Consider the following 18,349-nt stretch of genomic DNA (forward strand, 5'->3'; position numbering starts at 1 on the left):
TTTGTTTATTTCTAAGGTATCATTGGACAGAAAACATTTATTTTTTTTCTGATGATTTACTATGATAAAAATCCATATTTCCTGACCTGGCCACATTAAAAAAATGGAAGTACCTTTTGGCTTGTATATTTCTTAATTACTGTATATGTATTAATTTCACAGATTCTGTCAAATGATTATATTCACTGCTATCATTTTACGGGAGTTCAAAAAATTAAGCATTTTATAGTCTTAAAAATCAATTTTGAAGGTTATTTTTTTGAAGTTTTCTATCTAGCATGAAAATAATGACAATTAGTACACTGTGAAAAATAATACTTTTGCAGTACACAAATGTCATAGCTGTGGGTCAACCATTAAATTGATAGGAACATGTTTATAATGGCAAGAAAAAAACAGATTAAAACAAAGAACAGAATAGTCACGCCCTAGGAACAGAGACCAGAACAAGAAAACAATAAAAACACCATGGATAACAAATTAAATGAAAAAAAATACACAAAGAAACCAAATATTATATATTAAACAACACAAGTAGTGGTTTTTGTAAGAATCATGCCTTTACCTTTGACCAGATGATGAGAGTTTTGATTGGCTCAATAATATATTTACATTGATTGATACCTCCCATGAGGATATTGTCAATCACAGTCACCTGGTCTAATAACCTTTAATTGCCTTCTGTCGTGAATTGGTCATAGTCAATTAACTCTGACCAGGTATCAACACAAAATTAGAGAATATCCGTTGCTGATAAACTTCCTGTTAATGTTAATATACAAAACCTAGGCGCCAGAAATTCGCAAATTGCGACATTGACAAAGCCCAGCGCGACCCGTTATTCATTCCAATCTATCTGCTGGTAGAAGATTATCAACACTGAATATCCAATTATTATTTTGTATTTGAGTGTCATTTACAGAGTTATCTCCCTTAATTTTGAAATCTACAGTGCATTCTATCATTTCTATCTCCTAAGTACACAGGTTATATGAAAAACCGAATTTTAATTTCTGTTTACTATGGCAATTCAAACAAAATATAAAAAATAAAGGTATGGAGGCTTTTCATCCCTGAATCACATTTTGCTTGATTTTGCATAGCTGAAGTGCTAAAAACTAGGAATATGATCAATGTGCACTGGTATAGTAAGCTAAAGCTATACTGCCATAACACCACCCGGTCAGTATGGCAATTCACTTGAGTAGGCCCTCTCTGGCCTGTCAGCAGGTGTACTTCATAAGTGTGATGTTGGAATGAAAATTGTCACCCTCTTTTATACGACTGCAATCAAAAATATGCTATAATGATCTCATGTTTTCGTCTGTAGACACTTCAATTGAATATAATTGTATATATCTTCATAAAATGATATCACAAGGTGCCATACCACAAAAGGAAGCTTGAGAACTGATACCCCCTTCAATACAAACATTGGTAGGCTTCAGAGGGCTATACCATAAAAAAAGTGCGTCCTAGGGCAGAACGCCCTTGATATTTAGGGTTTTACCAATACATTAAAACTACGATGTAATACATTTGTCTTACAAGAAAACAATTAATTTTACTCCCTATCAACACATTTATAAATCAACTGGTTTTTGTTCCCGTAGAAATTTTTTTATCTGATTGATTTCCAAACAGATCTTAAATCAACTGCGTTCTGTCCCCGCAGATTAATTTTCAGTCTTACTCCTTTGTTTGAGGCAGCGAACTGTAGAATCTTAGCCACAGCACCAAGGTCCCTCTGATCATTAGACAGTTTCAAATTAGCACCTACTTCAATGAGATCAAACCCATCTGATGCGGTCTCACCAATTACCGACAAGAAGCGACAAGAAGTTTGAATTTGCGTTAAGAAACCAAAAAATACCGACAATAGGAGGGAGACTATATTTATTTGCTGTTCGTATTATAAAAAGACGAAAAAAATAGAAGTAATTGTAAGAAGTTACAAATCCCTTGTTATATTTAAAAAAAATTGTACATGCAAAGGTGATAAAAACAGAGACATTAATACACATTTAATAGTTCATCATTATTTTTTTTTGAACAGTCATTCGTCAAGGTATTATTTAGAAAAGACAAAATCAGTTATTTGTTGTTGTGTCTACTGTGCTTTAATTAAGCATGCAACTTAACACCTCTGATCTCGTAAAGGCAGTTTTGTAGCTCTGCCTTTTATTTGCAAATTTGTTTTATAAATAACGTTTGAACCATTCAACATTAAAATAACAGATGAGTTTAAGAAAACTACTTCATGTAAAGGAGGAAGTAAACATAGTTACGTCGTTTTTTGTTTTTGTTATCTAAGTCAGAACACTAATACTTCGTAAATTTTGTATATTCACTTGAGCTTATCACGTGGTTCACAAGAAATGTCATTTAAACGTTTGAAGTAAAGATGATTTTTCATCTTTGCAGAAACAGTTTGGACCATGTCTCACCTTTTCAGGTCTGTCATATGTGTACTTTCTGTTTGTCGATTGATATGCGTAAAATTTTCATTATAGATCTTTCGGCTTGTATATAATGGAATGAGTTGTTCGATATTTGGTTTACACCATTATCAGGGTGGGTAAATTTGTACTGTGTCTCCCCTTTTCATTATCCCTACTGATGCACCTGGTCCAAGCTCCCGGGTTTTAGTGAAGTCGTCCGAGTTGCTCATTTGCGTTTGTTGCTTTGTATGTAGTATTTTAGGTACTTTGTTCTTTGTTGTATAAGTCTGATTTCCATGTTTGGTCTTTGTCCCTGGATTACATTCTCTTGATTTCCGCTAGAACCTTGGTTACCTTAATGACTCATTCATGAAGTTACTTCTTCTTGGTTAACACACTCATTTAATATTATGTACATCCCCATGTAAAAAAATTGCCAAAAAAATTACTTGGCTTGTATATAATAAAATGATATAATTTTTGGTATGCAGTGTAATTAATGATTTGTACAGTGTCCCCACTTCCCGTGTCCATCATATATCTTTTCCTGTTTGCTGGAGGCATCCATGTCCATTTAGAAGTATGATTAAAATTCACTTGTTATAATCACAATCGGAGGTTAAAAAATAAACTAGTATATATCAGGGTCTAAAAAATTCCCATCTATGGAAACACCGCCTGCACTAAGTCCAGCGCCCTAGACCACTCGGCCAGAAAGGTTATATGAAATATAGCTGTCGCTGGCCGGGTCATTTCTCCTTCTAGGATAAATTTAGGGCTGTATGCATGGTAGTACGGACAGCTCATCTACGTGTTGTTAAGTAGGATATATGATCAAATTAATGATACATGTAACAGCAAATCGACATTAGCGAGATCAGTATTTTCATTTGAAAATCTGCCTTGTTAAATAATGGAGATTTTTTTCTTCAATAAATGAATAAAATGATGTTTTTTTCCAAGCCCCACCCCTTTTCCTTTTCGCTTTCAAAACGGTCGATAACTTTCTAGCACTTCGCCATACTTTACAATTTTAAACCCTTAAGATCATCTCTAGCAACATATTTTTCAGTTTTAGCAGGTCGGATTTATTTGTACAGATACCGGAAATGTTACATTGAGAAATATTTGACACATATCATGTGACGTAAACAAAATTACGACGCAAAAGATTGCCTTTCCTCTATGCTTCGATTTGGGTAATACAATCGGAGTTATATTTTTTTCCGAAGCGGGTAAGGTTCTTGACAACAGCAACAGTGGAACAGCGGAAATACATTTACATCTACTCCAGCAATGCTAGAGGTTGTCTGGCAAGCTATTTTCTGATTTGGTGCCATCCTAACGGAATTCCAACCTCTTACGTTGTAGGAGTACACTTACATCCACTTTTTTCCCTAACTTTTTAAAAACACATAATATTAACTTCTTAATAAGTTGTGGCATCATGGCCTACCGGCGTTGTAGTAGATAGTGATAATTTAATAGCCATTTAATTGACATGGTCAAAGGATTAATTTTTTAATTAGGCTGAATCGGTTTGTCACTGGCTTGTCACCGAGCGGTCTAGGGTTCGATCCTCGGTGGCGGAGTATAATATTGTGAGTCAAATCATGCTCTTCCGTTACATTTGGCGCCAAATGTGAGGCTCGAACCCACTATCCTGAGATTAAGAGTCTCATGCTCTACCGACTGAGTGTTAGAGTCGTTCGTGGTACGAATACTCTTTAGGTGGGGGAAATATGGCAGGAGGACCTACCTGCGTTGTAGTAGGTAGTGATATTTAAATAGCCAGATTATTGACTTGGCTAAGAATAATCAAAGGAACCAAGGTTAATAGTGGTAATAAAAAAATGTAATGCAGGGACAAAGGCCAGACACTGAAAACCGACATACACAACAAAGAGCATAGAGTAACTAAAATCATACAAAGTAACAAAAGCAAGTTAGCAACGCGGACTCCACTAAAAACTGGGACCATGGACTAGGTGAAAACTGATTTGGCATTGACAATCATTGACCTACTTAAAACTTTCATTAGTTTCAAAATTAAAGACCTCACGGCCTTTAACCACTCTGACAGAGAATCAATGTCTTCTTGTTCTCGTTTTATCCATTTTCTTGCGTACTCCTCTGCGCCATCCATAAGAACTTTAAAGTTATAATTCCAATTCATGGAGCGTAGCTCACGGTACTTGGGACCTTTAGAAAGGATATTACGCAGAGATTCGTTTTCGATGATGGTTAAACCTCTGCGTAATATCCTTGACCGGAAGGACCATATTTGAATGGAGAGTTTTGCAAGAACAGTCAGGTGGTTTAGCCTTAAGTCCTCAATCTCCAGGTTCTGCAATAGCCATTTATAATTGAAAATTTTGGATGCAATGGGTGAAGTTTAGGAATATGAAATAATTGGTATGGAGTGTCTTTGAAGTGTGGGGGAATTTTATTGGTAACGTTTTTGTGATGGAGGATGTTAGCCAAATTAGTTGCATCTATATACATTTGTTGACAAACGGTAGTGGGAGAAATGATCATTTTTCATCATCTTGACTTTTCACACAAAAGATTGTAACTTAGGTGACGTATAGAGGCGATGACCATTACTCCTTTCCTGTCTTGGATTTTTTTTGTCAAATAAATTCATCACATTTTTGCTATTGTTATATTGGCTTTAAAGTTTCCCTATACTTTTGATGTTGTCATTGCATCCGTAATGTATTGCAGTACCTAGTCTGTGTATCCAGTACTCCTCTAAAGAATTAATTCTGTAATCGAATCGGTTCGTCGCTGTCACCGGACCCGGACGGTCTAATGTTCGATCCTCGGTGGCGCAGTATAATTTTGTTAGTCAAATCATGCTCTCCCGTTACAAAGTGGAAAAAAAGAAAAGACTCGAAAACTATCATAAAAGATGAAGTTAGATTTACTGAAACGTAATTTTAACCTTTACATTTTTATTTGTTTGATTTAAGGAAACGATGAATTTTCTCTGTAAGGACAATCATTTTTTGTTACTTCCGGGACACAACTTTTTTATCGTTAGTATATTGGGGAACCTTACGGTTCGCACGGCTTCGCGGTGCTCGCTTATAGCCGATAATTCATGTTCTCATCTATTTGCAATTAACATTTTATCATCTACTTTATGTTACCAAACCTGATTTTTATCAAATACTGCAAAGAAAGACTGCCTCTTTCGAAAGGCAATTACTTGTATTTATATTTTCTTTAAGTGACCTTCCAAGGGAGAGCAAAGTTATGGCCACACATGAAAGATTTATTTACAAGGCAATTTCCCATATAAGTTGATATACATGGATATCTGAATGATATATTCATTTAAGTCAAGTTACTGCTTAAGTTACTGCAGGTGGTTGCTAAGACATTACTGAATGACAAAGATGATTGTACTTTCAATATCAAATACTGTGAAAAAACTGTTATTTGAGGGGTACCAATTTTCGTGGTTTTGCGTGGGTAGACCAAACCATAAAATTTGGTTCCCAATGAAAAGAAGATTCCCATTGATGTATGTCCTGAAAACCTTAAAAACATAAATTTAAGAAAAACAGAGGACGCTTACCCTACCGGTGCACCTGGTCCATGCTCCCAGTTTTTAGTGGTGTCCGAGGCGGGTGTTTCTAGAAAAACAGAGGACGCTTACCCTACCGGTGCACCTGGTCTATGCTCCCAGTTTTTAGTGAAGTCCGAGGCGGGTGTTTCTAGAAAAACAGACGACGCTTACCCTACCGGTGCACCTGGTCCATGCTCTCTGTTTTTTGCTCATTTGCTTTTGTTACTTTGTATGTATGATTTTAGTTACTTTATGTTCTTTGTTGTGTATGTCTGTTTTCCATGTCTGGTCTTTGTCCCTGGATTACATTCTTTTGATTACCGCTATAACCTTGGTTCCCTTGATTACTCTTTCAAGAATCCATGAACTTGTGTTTCGTCAGTAAACCATTAAAATTGGTATCCACAAATTAAAGTACTTTCACAATATTATCAAAAAACCATTTACATAAAGCTTTCGCCCATGAAATTCGCTATTGACAGTGTACTACAACTACCTTTAATACATCTTTCTCAGCTGCCTCTGGGAACCGTTTAATCAGTGAGACTTTCAGTACTTTGGCCATGTGCCTCATACCAAAAGGAATCTTCTCCAGCGATTGTGCAATAGTTGTGAGGACGAAATCAGTAACTTGCTGTAATCTTTCAATCGACTGCTGAATTAACTGTTGAACTTCTTCATGTTTTAGGGCTGTTTAAACTTTTGTTGTGACGTCATATGGAAGACCACTAAAAATAAATTTTAAATTGTATGTAAGAATCAAACTATATTTGGTAAAAGGTGACATTATGTTCATGCTTGTTCATCCTTTGTCACATCTGAAGTAGGTTTTAATATAAAACACATTTTATCTATCACGTTGTGTAACCCATAATGATGTTTCCTGTCTAAATACAAAATCATATCTTTAATGGATCTGGCATGGATCAATTAAGTTGTATTTTAAGAATGATACACTAGTCATCTGAATTTCAATATAGTTAACAATATATAAATAACATGTAGCTAAGAAGGTGATAGAGCAGTTTGTTACCCCGAGAAAATTGTAGCCGAAGGTGACCGTGTATTTTCAAGAGGTAACTGAACTTTCTATCACCCTCTAAGCTATATGTTATTTATTTTATTATACTGAATGTTCCATTGTCATTCTTTTTCAAAGTAAGCCATAACAATCAGTTCAAACTGACTAAAATTGAACTGGTACCTACTTTTTACCGGAACCAGCCGAGCTTTTCACGAGAGGGTAATAGACAAAAAACTATCACCATCTGAGCCATGTGATATAGCAAAATATTACCCTCGTGTTGAACCAATCAAAATTCAGCAAATTGTCATGAAGTATAATAACATTTAATGTCCTATTGGATGCCCTATTTTTGATATGTGTCTTTGACATAATTTATAGTTCCAAGGAAAATATAAATCCTTTGTTGCACATGTTCTAATATTTTGGCCAGTTTGAGTTCTCTTTAAAAAGGCTTTTCATTTTCGAGAGAAAAAAATGTACCCAACATGAACATTGTGTCATACTTTTCTCTGTTTCTAAATTTGAAAAATATTTTTGTAATATGTATCAAATGTAGCTTTATCTCTGATTTCAGCACTATGCTGACAGAATTGCAAATTACTGTCAAATGATTTAATGTATCAGTTCGGGGTTTAGACAGTTAAAAGATACAGCTGATTTGTCTAGCACATTTTTAATTGTACAATGTATTCATATTTTATATCATATTATATCACAACCCTCTTCATTATAGTCTGTTTAAGAGAGGAGCTGCTGAGGAGAAGAAGATACAGACAAAGAGATTGAAATACAGTGCTGCTAAATTATATGAGAAGGGAATAGTTTTGGAAATAGAAGGTCTTCCTACTAACCAGTAAGTTATAAAAAAGGGGCATTGGAAGTTGTTGTGCGAGTTTGGATACTACAGTATTTCATCACTGAAAACTTACCAGTTTGATAAGCAGTAAAAATTTGTCATTAAGAGTCAGTCTCTGTTAGAAGCAGGCAGTGGGTGATATTGAAAATTTAATTTGACTATTTGCACCATCAGAATCAAGGAAATATGAGAATATACTCCATATCATTTCGGTAAATTGAAGTATAATTTATTGAAATTCACTAAAAATGAACATTTTAAGGGCAAATAACTCTGTCAATCATCACATTTTTTTTCTAAAAAGAGAAAATATCTCGTACATTGTATGATATGTTATATAGACTTGATGAAGGTGATGTGTACCATTCTAAATGGCTATTATCTATGAGAGATATTTTAAATGAATGTAATTATGGTAATTACTGGTATGACCAATCTGTGTTAAGAAATGTAAATCTGCCTAAAATGTAAATCAGTTTCTTCAAGAAAAAAATGTTTAGGATTACAATTGGAAACCACAAATATTTGATTCACCTAAGTGTGTAAATTATATCAATTATAAATCTGACTTTAGTTTTGAAAAATATCTTTGATGTATAATCTTATTAAATTTAGTCATAAATTGCCAATTGAGGCTGGTAGATTTTTCAGTATCAATAGAGCTGAAAGAATGCACGACCTTTGTAATTTACAAGTATCGGGTGATGAGTTCCACTATATTTTAACTGTAACTTTGTTAGTCACAAAAGCCACAAATTTTTACCTGTTCATATCTGTAATAACAGAAATATTGTTTATCTGTCAGATTTAATGAATAGTCAAAATAAATATGTACTTATTGGGTTAGCGAAATTTTGCAAAATTGTGATGTCTGTATTAAAATGATATATTAGATATATTACTCATTCATCTGCATACAACTACTTCATGTTTATATATGTTAGTTCATGCATTATAGAGTATGGAAATCTCGTCACGTGACTCCGTGGTTTCATGAGATTGGGTCCTGTCTACCATTCAAATGCATTGAGATTCGTCATTAACATAGTGCTGAGTTCAATATAAAATACAAAATATCTTTCGGTGTAAAAATACTGATGAAAAATGACAAATATCTAGTAATACAGGATAAATATATTAAGAAAAGTATAGAAATAGAAGATTTTGCATTGTCATTTAGCGCTTCGATTTCATGGAAGTAAACAATAAAATACAAATCGGTCTTCTGATTCCAATACGTTGTACATCGAAAATTTCGGAAGGGAAACTGAAACTAGAACGAGACTTACAAACCCTATCATTGTTTGTAAAATTGATTGTGCTATTATGCATCATGTTAGGCCATTAGTGAAGTTAAAAGTTTAAAAAATTTCTAATATTCTATTGAGAAATTTCTGAACAAATCCGGTTATGCAAAGATCAAATAGTGGCTTTTTTCATAAAGACAAATTATCCTTAAGTGAAATAATATCAAATTGGTGGGCTTTGACATGCATGCCCTCAAGATTTCAACAGGAACAGTTGTCTTGTTGTGGTTACTCTCTGTTGGTTCAAAGTTGTTTCAAAAAGAATAAGCCCTCTTGAAATAAGAATGCAAACACCTTTGTCTATGAACAAAATATTCTTTGAAATAAATAAACTCTTCACAAGTGAGGAATAACTCTATATTGCATCTTGTTTCTCAGTAGGTGCTTAGAATGTTTGACTTGATTTGATGTAAAAAGTAAGATGAGTTTGCCATATCTAATTATATCCCCATTCAATGAGTGATTGGTTTACTTGAATCACTTTCTCGGTCGGTCATACACATTATTTCTTTGCAGTTATCTCTGATCTCATTGGATGGACCAATTTTAAATTTAATGCATTGTTTTATATAGACTGGACATACGTAACAAGTGATTTTAGTTGTTTAGTATATATTTTCTGTTAGTGTGCAACTTCATGTTTTAGTATAAGGTACATATACTGTACGACTGTGTTTTGAAAGCTTTCCAATTCAATGTTTATTATTAATTTGACTGATCTCTTGTGTCTGGTGATGACATGTTTGTTTATGTATTTAAAACAGTAAACAATTTGTAATTATTCTTTTGTAATTTATCAGATTAAAAAATGTGCAGTTTGAGATCAGTAACACCGTGGATACTGGAGTATTTGATGTAAATGCCAGGTTTATGGGTGTTGAAATGGACAAAGTGGAACTAGTGTTTCAGGTGGCTTTTTAGTCCTCTTAAAGCTAGCTTGTCTGTTTATGTCTCAGTTCTTAAAAAATAGTCCTTAAATTATTAATCAAGGTAAATTTCAACCAAATAAAAGTCAAAGATTCTAGGAAAATTTCAATTTGTGATATTTTTTTTTATGAAACTCTGACTAGTACACGGACTAGTGTTGAATGCCAAAGACTGCCAATGTTCATTGTTGGTGAATTTCTTATAATCAATAATAATTGAATTTGGATAAAAAAAGAACAAGGAGGTACAAAAATACAAACCTGGATTATTTCCCTTGAAATCTTACATAGGTACATAAACAAAATCTTTAATAGACACTGAAATTTCACAATTCTTTGTATCGACAAATGATATGTTTTATTTTTCAGGACCTTCTACAACTTGGAGACAAAGGAGTAGCTGTTACTGAGATGTTTGACAGAGCCAAGTTTAATGTGAACTTACTTATAAACTTCCTCAATAGGAAATTTTATGGCAGGGATAGGAAATAACTTCTTTTATGTCTGTGTTTACTATTTTTTATATTATTGTCAGTACTAGTATTTTATGTATTATTATCGGTTATATTATTTCAAATATTATCATCAGTAATATTATTTCATATATTATTATCAGTAATATTATTTCATATATTATTATCAGTTATATTATTTTATATATTAATATCAGTAGATATATTGATTAGGTTTTTAATTGTATTTTTCATGTAAGAGGCTACATCAAGTTGAGCAGCTTGTATTTATGTTCCGTTGAAGGAATCAGTTTAATGTATTCTTAGCTGTATAGTTTCACATTTCCCCAAACATAACCAGTTTAATTTATTTACAAGATATGGTATTTAGCTTTGTCGTTATGGACTTTTCCCGAAGTAAACCAAATCAAAGTTAGTCAGCAGATTATGTAATAAAGTTCATTTTCTCCTTGACCCAGGGACAATTGTCATATTTTTGCCATTTCATGTAAGATTCACCCTGAGCATTTGAAAGAAGGGGGATATTTTGACAGTTCATGTGCACAACATCCTTATTTGTATGTATTTCATGTTAGAATTACCATAAACATCATTATAGGGAGTAATATAGTACACTTCAAGGAGTAGGGGTTGTCTTAAGCTTCCCTTCATTATGTGAAAGAGTAATCAAGGGAACCAAGGTTATAGCGGTAATCAAAAGAATGTAATCCAGGGACAAATAACGTGATGAACCTCCTTATTTAAATGAACATTTCATTATCGTTATGGTATATCCATCTGCACCATGAAAACTGATTTATTCAACGGGCCATAGTTTTCCTTTCCTCGTTTGTCTACCCCGGATTTGACTTTTTATGAGAAACTGGGCGGATGTTTCTAGAAAAGCAGAGGACGCTTACCCTACCAGTGCACCTGATCCATGCTCCCAGTTTTAGTGGAGTCCAAGTTGCTCATTTGCTTTTGTTACTTTGTATGTATGATTTTAGTTACTTTATGTTCTTTGTTGTGTATGTCTGTTTTCCATGTCTGATCTTTGTCCCTGGATTACATTCTTTTGATTACCGCTATAACCTTGATTCCCTTTATTACTCTTTCACATAGACGATATTAAAACTTTGGCTGTATTAAAACTTCGAACATTTGACATATACTATATTTAAACTTTGAACATTTGATATTGACGATATTAAAACTTTCTATCAAACCTAGATAAAAGTACCTATGAAATGATAGAAAGTTAAAATTTCTGTGTTAATTGTCTAGTTAGTTACCTAGTAAGTCCTTTAATTATGGTATGATTATGTAATCATGATAAGACCAACTCGATTCCCCGAAGTGTACTGTTGTATTTGCTGTAACAGAACCAATGAGAAAACTTTGTTTTACAGTACCAATATTTAATAAGAAATCTTACACTTGATAAATTTTAAATACATTCACTCACTTATTGAATAGTCTTGTATGTTTTGTAGCTAAGCTTGTGTTCAGAATCAAGATATGTTTTCTGATGTATTGATATATCAATTCTAGTCACATTCTTTTGGTATCTTTGTATATGTAATGTTGTAATATAGTGCTATTAATGCCATTTCTTGAATCTCATTTTTCCTTCTATATTTCATTGTAGTGTGACCTGATGTAAATCACTTACAAATTTTTCACAGTTAAAATTTTTTGGTGTAGGTACCGTATATTTTGTGTGTTAACTGTCTGTATGTCTATTGTATTGTCTCAAAACTTTATTTTCATGATTTAAATCTATCAAAAGTAACAAGCATTAAGTAATTTTGACATGCATATTTGTTTCGGTTTTCAGACATAGTTTGACAAATTGTTTGTTTTGAAATCATGTTTTTTTTTCACAAAAAGGTTATTAGGATATTTGCTATTGTTAATGGCACATTTATCATTTTTCCATTGTTTTACTGCTTGATATGTTATATTTTTGCTGCTGGCTGTGTTGGTATTAAAAATATCAACATCTTCCAATGATAATGTTACATCAAATCAACAAATGGTCTGACAATCAGAACATCCGCAGTTTTAAATGTCTCAACAAAGTATCACATCTTGCCCTTTTGGGTATATTGTGATATTGTCTGTTTCCACTTTAAAACTACAGTTATTCTGTATACCTGTGGCTTTTATATCAAGGATAACAAGTTTGCAATCTTTCAAATTTTGTAACTTTGTTAACAGAAAATATGTGTTTAATTGACCACCAGCAGCGGTATCGGCCCAGTGGTTCTTAAATACAAAAAATACCAGTTTTATATATTGTAAATTTCAATATGCTGTACACGTGTTTCAAGGAGTAACCTCTCATCAGCAACATTAAAATTAAATATGTAGGAAGATCATAATAAATATACTATCGGAAGAGGAAGCCAAATCCGTCACCGAGAGGTTCTACCATATGCAATGCAAGGAATGAAGCCTCTGTGTTTTACGTATTTTTAAATTTGGAATACTGCAATATTTCATAGACAGGGTATATAAAATATGATATAATTCGGAGTCAGACAAGTCTGATCACTGGGTTGGTGAATACCCTCGGGAACCTCAGGTCCACCCGCAGCGGTATCGACCCAGTAGTTCTTAAATACAAAAAATACCAGTTTTATATATTGTAAGAATAATCAAGGGAACCAAGGTTATAGCGGTTATCCAAATAATGTAATCAAGGGACAAAGACCAGACAAGGAAAACAGAACTACACAAAGAGCATAAAGTAACTAAATTTCGATACGCTGTACACGTGTTTCAAGGAGTAGCCTCTCATTAGCAGCATTAAAATCAAATACGAAGGAAGATCATAATCAAAATATTAGTTGTATACAAGACGTACTCAAAATCGAAATTATCGGAAGAGGAACTTAATAAAATATTTGTTTTACTTTTTCTATTATAATAATGATAATTATAAGAATATTTTTCTACAAAAGCTTACCACTATTATAAAACTTATCTATGCAATTGTATATGCTTTCGTTTCCATATTGCTTAACAGATAATAGTTAGTCTAAAGTTAAAACATTTATTCCATTATTTTTTGTGCAATTTGTTTTACTCATGTTGCTGATTTTATACACTTTGTACTGCTGTTTACACTGTATTTTATATCAGTTTTAATTATTGTTATGTATGAATTATTGATTGAAATAAAGATGTCCATCTATTATTGCATTTTTGTTGTACACCTCCAAGTCTGTCCTCCTGTTGTAGAATTACTCAAAAAACTTCAAGGATACAATGAGAGGGCTTATAATGTCAGTCTTGATCAAAAGTAGTTTCTTTTTGTTTTTTTTTAATATATTTTTTTTTTCACTTTTTTTTTGTTATGGGACTTTGATGGCAAAAAGGTTGGGTAGGGGGTGTATCATGTGCTTTAGAACAGCTAAATATTAAGGAATGTCGCATCTTTTGTTAATCACTTATATGTGCTGGATATTTGTTCGTTCGTTTTGTGTATTTTTATATTATTTTCATTGTATAAAAAGGGCTTTGAAAGCCACAATGGTACTTTGAATTCTGTATTAGTTGGCTCGTCTGCCTTTCTGGATAAGATCAATAATTTAAACACCTGCACATATTTGTCTGTTTCATTGATTTGGAGTAGAACTGGGCCAATTTTCAAATGAATAGTACCATGAATTTTAGCACAGTATATTATCAAAATATTATGGTTGCAGGGTTAGTTCTGTAGTACAAATTATAATAAACACTACACGAGAAAGAGGGTAATTATGAAACTGCATATGTTTTTCAAAAATTGTATGAAGTTAGAAGTACCAGTATGTTACTACCAGAAATCGGAATAGCTATATTAAGTATGTAATGTTTGTTCCTTTGTCCAATTAATTTCCTTTTGTGTAGGCTATAATACTAATGTCTGTTTGTTTTTTTAATTGAAAGCTTTATGAAAGGGTATTTATGGGGCTTTCCTGTTTTGTGTGCAATGCCATGTATCATTGTAGTGATTTTCTTCCATGACCACGGTACTAATTTTACAAGGCCATGTTTATATAGAGTTTGTTTTTAACCTGACAAATCTTGCAATTTTTTAAAGGGAATCTTCCAGCAGACAGTGATTTATTTGTCTATGAGTCTGACTTCAGTTGGGACAGAACCAACAAACAATTCCTTAAGCTTGGCCTATTTTAGGGTTTGTTTTTGTTTGTTTGTTTGTTTTTTGTATTTGTTTTTGTTTTGTTTTGTTTTGTTTGTTTGTTTGTTTTGTTGTTGTTTTTGTTTGTTTGTTTGTTTTTTTTTTGTCATGCATGTTATTTATATTACTAGGGCATTTGATAAATGTAGTCATTATATTTTCCTTGGTGTATTATTTCTTCCTTTTTTGTTACCATTGGCTTTATTTTTATATTGAAAACTATTTACTTCCATTTTCATATTGTTCAAATCATATTCAATAATTTTTATTCCCTAATTAGTTGGAAATTTATTTCTAAGGTGTCATTGGACAGATACAGCAAATATATATATTTTTTTCTGTTGATTTACTATAATAAACTCCTGGCCTGGCCATAAAAAAAAAGAAAGTGTGAAGTACCTTTCGGCCTTGGCTATTTCTTAATTATAAAAAGGTCATTCATGTAGGTCAATCTGCTAAATATTAGAAACATAGGTATAACAGCAAAAACCAAGACAGGATACTCGTGTCCTAAAAACAAAGACCATAATAAGAAAACTGACAAAACACCATAATTAACCAATTAAATAAAAAAAATACACTCAGAAACCAAATAATAAATATATATACAACACTAACTGCACTACAAACTAGGAATATGATTCATGTGCACTGGTATGGTAAGCTAATGCTATACTGTCATAACAACACCAGGTCAGTGGTGCGTTTACTCGAGTATTCACTCGAGTAGACCCTCTATAGGGTTTGTAAGTTTCGTCATGTGACTCCGTGGTCTCACGAAAATGGGTCCTAGTCTACCATTCAAATGCATAGAGATTTGTCATTTTCAGAGCGTTGGGTTCAGTATATAAATGCAAAACATACTTTCGTGTAAAAATACCAATAAAAATGACAAATATCTATTTCCACAAGATGAAAACGATAAGAAAAAGCGTAAAATAGAAGATTTTGAATTGTAATACAGCGTTTCGAGATCCCGGAAGTAAACAATAAAGTGCGGACCGGTTTTCGAATTTCAATACGTTCTACACCAGAAATTCCGGTAAGGAAAATGAAACTAGAGCGAGACTTACAGACCCTATTTGGGCAGTCAGCAACCCCCATAAAAGTGTACTTCTCTAATGTGATGTTTAAATGAAAATTGCACTAAAAACAAGGCGGATTTTAGTACCAAAAATGCCGTTGTATAATGGTATCTTACTGTTGTTGTCTGTAGACACTTCATGTATGAACAATAACTTGAATATAGGTGTATAGATCTTACTGAAATACTATTACAAGGTGCCATAAGACAAAGGGAAGCTTTGGATTGATTTTGATGGTTTTGACTTGAACTGTTCATGAATTAAGGTAGAAGAAAAACAAGCATTTTCATAATGTCTGGACGATAACTCGATTAATTGTGAATTGATCTCTATGAAATTGTACCCAAGGTATCGTTCCACAAAAAGAAGCTTAGAATAATTAGGAGATTGTGACAAAAATGGTTTAGGAATTGGGGGACAGAACAAGCATTTTCATGATGTCGGGACAATAATTTGATTAATTGTGAATATATCTCTTTGAAATTGTACCACTAGGTGTCATACCACAAAAGGAAGGCTGGAATTAATTTTAAATATGGGGTTGTTACTTTAACTGTTTATAAATTTGGGCCAGAAACAAGCACTTTCATGATATAGGGATAATAACTTGAATATAAGTGAATTAGTCTCTTTGGACTTGTACCATAGGGTGCCATACCCACAAGGATGGCTAGAATCGATTGTGGAGATTATTACTCGAACTATTTATAAATAAGGGACCAATTTTCGTTATGTTGGTACAATAACTTAATAATGAGTGAATGGATATCCTTGAAACTGCAGTACAAAGTGCCATGCTATAAAGGGATTGCTTGGATCGGTTTTTGGTATTGTGAATTGAAGGAATGAGAGGCCAGAAACAGGCATTTCGCTGACAAACAAATAATAATGAGTGAAAGTGATACAGAGCTGTATCAAGCCTGAATGGCGTGTCCAAACTTGCTCCAACTGTTCAAGGTTCGACCTCAGCAGTCATATCAAACTGCATCCTACGGCACATTTTATTATTATACTCTCTCAACGTTTTCCAAATGATAACTTTAAAACACACTGAAGTATCTGTTCCTAACTTTGTAGAGTTATCAAGTATCATAAAATACAGGTCAAGTTCAAATTTTTGTTTGAGTAGATTATTTATGCAAAACGTTATGGCCATTTTAAGTTTTTTCACTCTCAAAAATATTTTGTAATGTGATAGGGTATCATCGTCCCTTTAGATGCGTCTATTTATATCTGTTGTCATTAACTTCTTGAAAGACCTTCTCCTCTGAATTTTAGACCTCTTGATAAATAAATTTGGTCACAAGCATCCTTGAGGTACTATTATATGTACCTCAAACATTTGGGTATATTTATAAATTTTACGGTATATCTAACAAAAGCTTTAAGAGCTGAGACTGGATTTTCCTTCAGCTCCAAGAATTCTTTAAATTTTAAAGTCTCTTAGTCTCTTAATCAAAAATTGTGTAGATTATAGATTATTTGCCGTTTCTAGCCTAGCTGTCACTTGAAAACTATAATGGTTAGAAAAAACTTTTAATTTGAAATTATCTGTATTATATACAGGGCTAACAAAAATCTTCATTGGTTTGAAGTTGTATTATGATTACTGGTTACAGTTATTGCCCTTGAAAGTCAAAAATGACATTTTTGCAGTTTGTAATCAATATCTTGAAAACTATAAGAGATAGGAAAAACTTTCTACGACGAAATGATCATTATGATAAGGCATACAAAAATTTTTGTTGAGTCAAAGTCGAGGACAACTCCTTACCATAGTATTTGCCCTTGAAAAGGGGAAAATAAACCAATCAAGCTTATATAAGAGCTGAAAAAAATATAGAAACAAAAATTAACGTTAGAAAAATGTCATACCCCACCCCTTTCCGATATTCAATTGTTGCTGCCTTGCCAAAATCAGGGCCTGGATCAAAATATAGATTTCACGTAGGAGGGGTTCTAGAAATGAAGGGGTTCCAGGCTATTATTCACTATATAATGTATATGTAATATACATTATAATTCACAAAATTTTGCAATAAAAAATGGTGTTCCACTCCTTCGATATGCCACAGAAAACGTATTTAAGATCACAGATTTTAAGGTAAAAAAATTTACAAGGAATAAAATGGTATATCTAATGTAAGCTGAAACAAATCAGTCTTGTCTAATTCATTTGGTCTGAGACATTTATTATTGTTAAATTCTTATCAGGGACTATATAAAGTCCTGTTCTTACCAAGTTTACATAATTTTATATTTATGTGTTTTCATCTCCTTGACTTTTAATTAATATTTACAAAAGAAAAGACTATTTCAAAAGGTAGATTGAATATATTTACAAATCAATTAAACTATCAGTTCAAGGCCATGGGGACTGTTCCAATTGGAAATGTGCCAAAGTGGCGAACCATTAAGTAGGACGATTCGTCCATGCCAAAATCAACCAATGAAAAATCGGGCCCTTAAATGCTATTTATAGTATCTCT

The 18,349-nt window shown here is 32.9% G+C and overlaps 1 protein-coding gene across 3 annotated transcripts; it reads left to right on the forward strand.

Moving 5' to 3' along the window:
• The first annotated feature begins 2,298 nt into the window (after positions 1-2,298).
• LOC148621076 (ras GTPase-activating-like protein IQGAP2) lies at positions 2,299-13,785 on the forward strand. Of its 3 annotated transcripts, none has more exons than XM_088575109.1 (4): positions 2,299-2,455; positions 7,779-7,898; positions 10,009-10,117; positions 10,504-13,785. In XM_088575109.1, exons 1-4 carry the CDS (start codon positions 2,439-2,441, stop codon positions 10,624-10,626), a joined length of 369 nt encoding a protein of 122 aa, XP_088431235.1. In that variant the 5' UTR covers positions 2,299-2,438; the 3' UTR covers positions 10,627-13,785. The 3 variants fall into 3 exon arrangements, with proteins under 3 accessions (XP_088431235.1, XP_088431237.1, XP_088431236.1); XM_088575111.1 differs by lacking the exon at positions 2,299-2,455 and adding an exon at positions 3,612-3,640; XM_088575110.1 differs by lacking the exon at positions 2,299-2,455 and adding an exon at positions 3,723-3,754.
• The last annotated feature ends 4,564 nt before the right edge of the window (positions 13,786-18,349 follow it).

Source organism: Perna viridis, chromosome 3 (assembly GCF_037379345.1).
Source record: "Perna viridis isolate PV_CMFRI_1.1 ecotype Kerala chromosome 3, ASM3737934v1, whole genome shotgun sequence".
NCBI classification, from domain to species: Eukaryota; Metazoa; Mollusca; class Bivalvia; order Mytilida; family Mytilidae; genus Perna; species Perna viridis.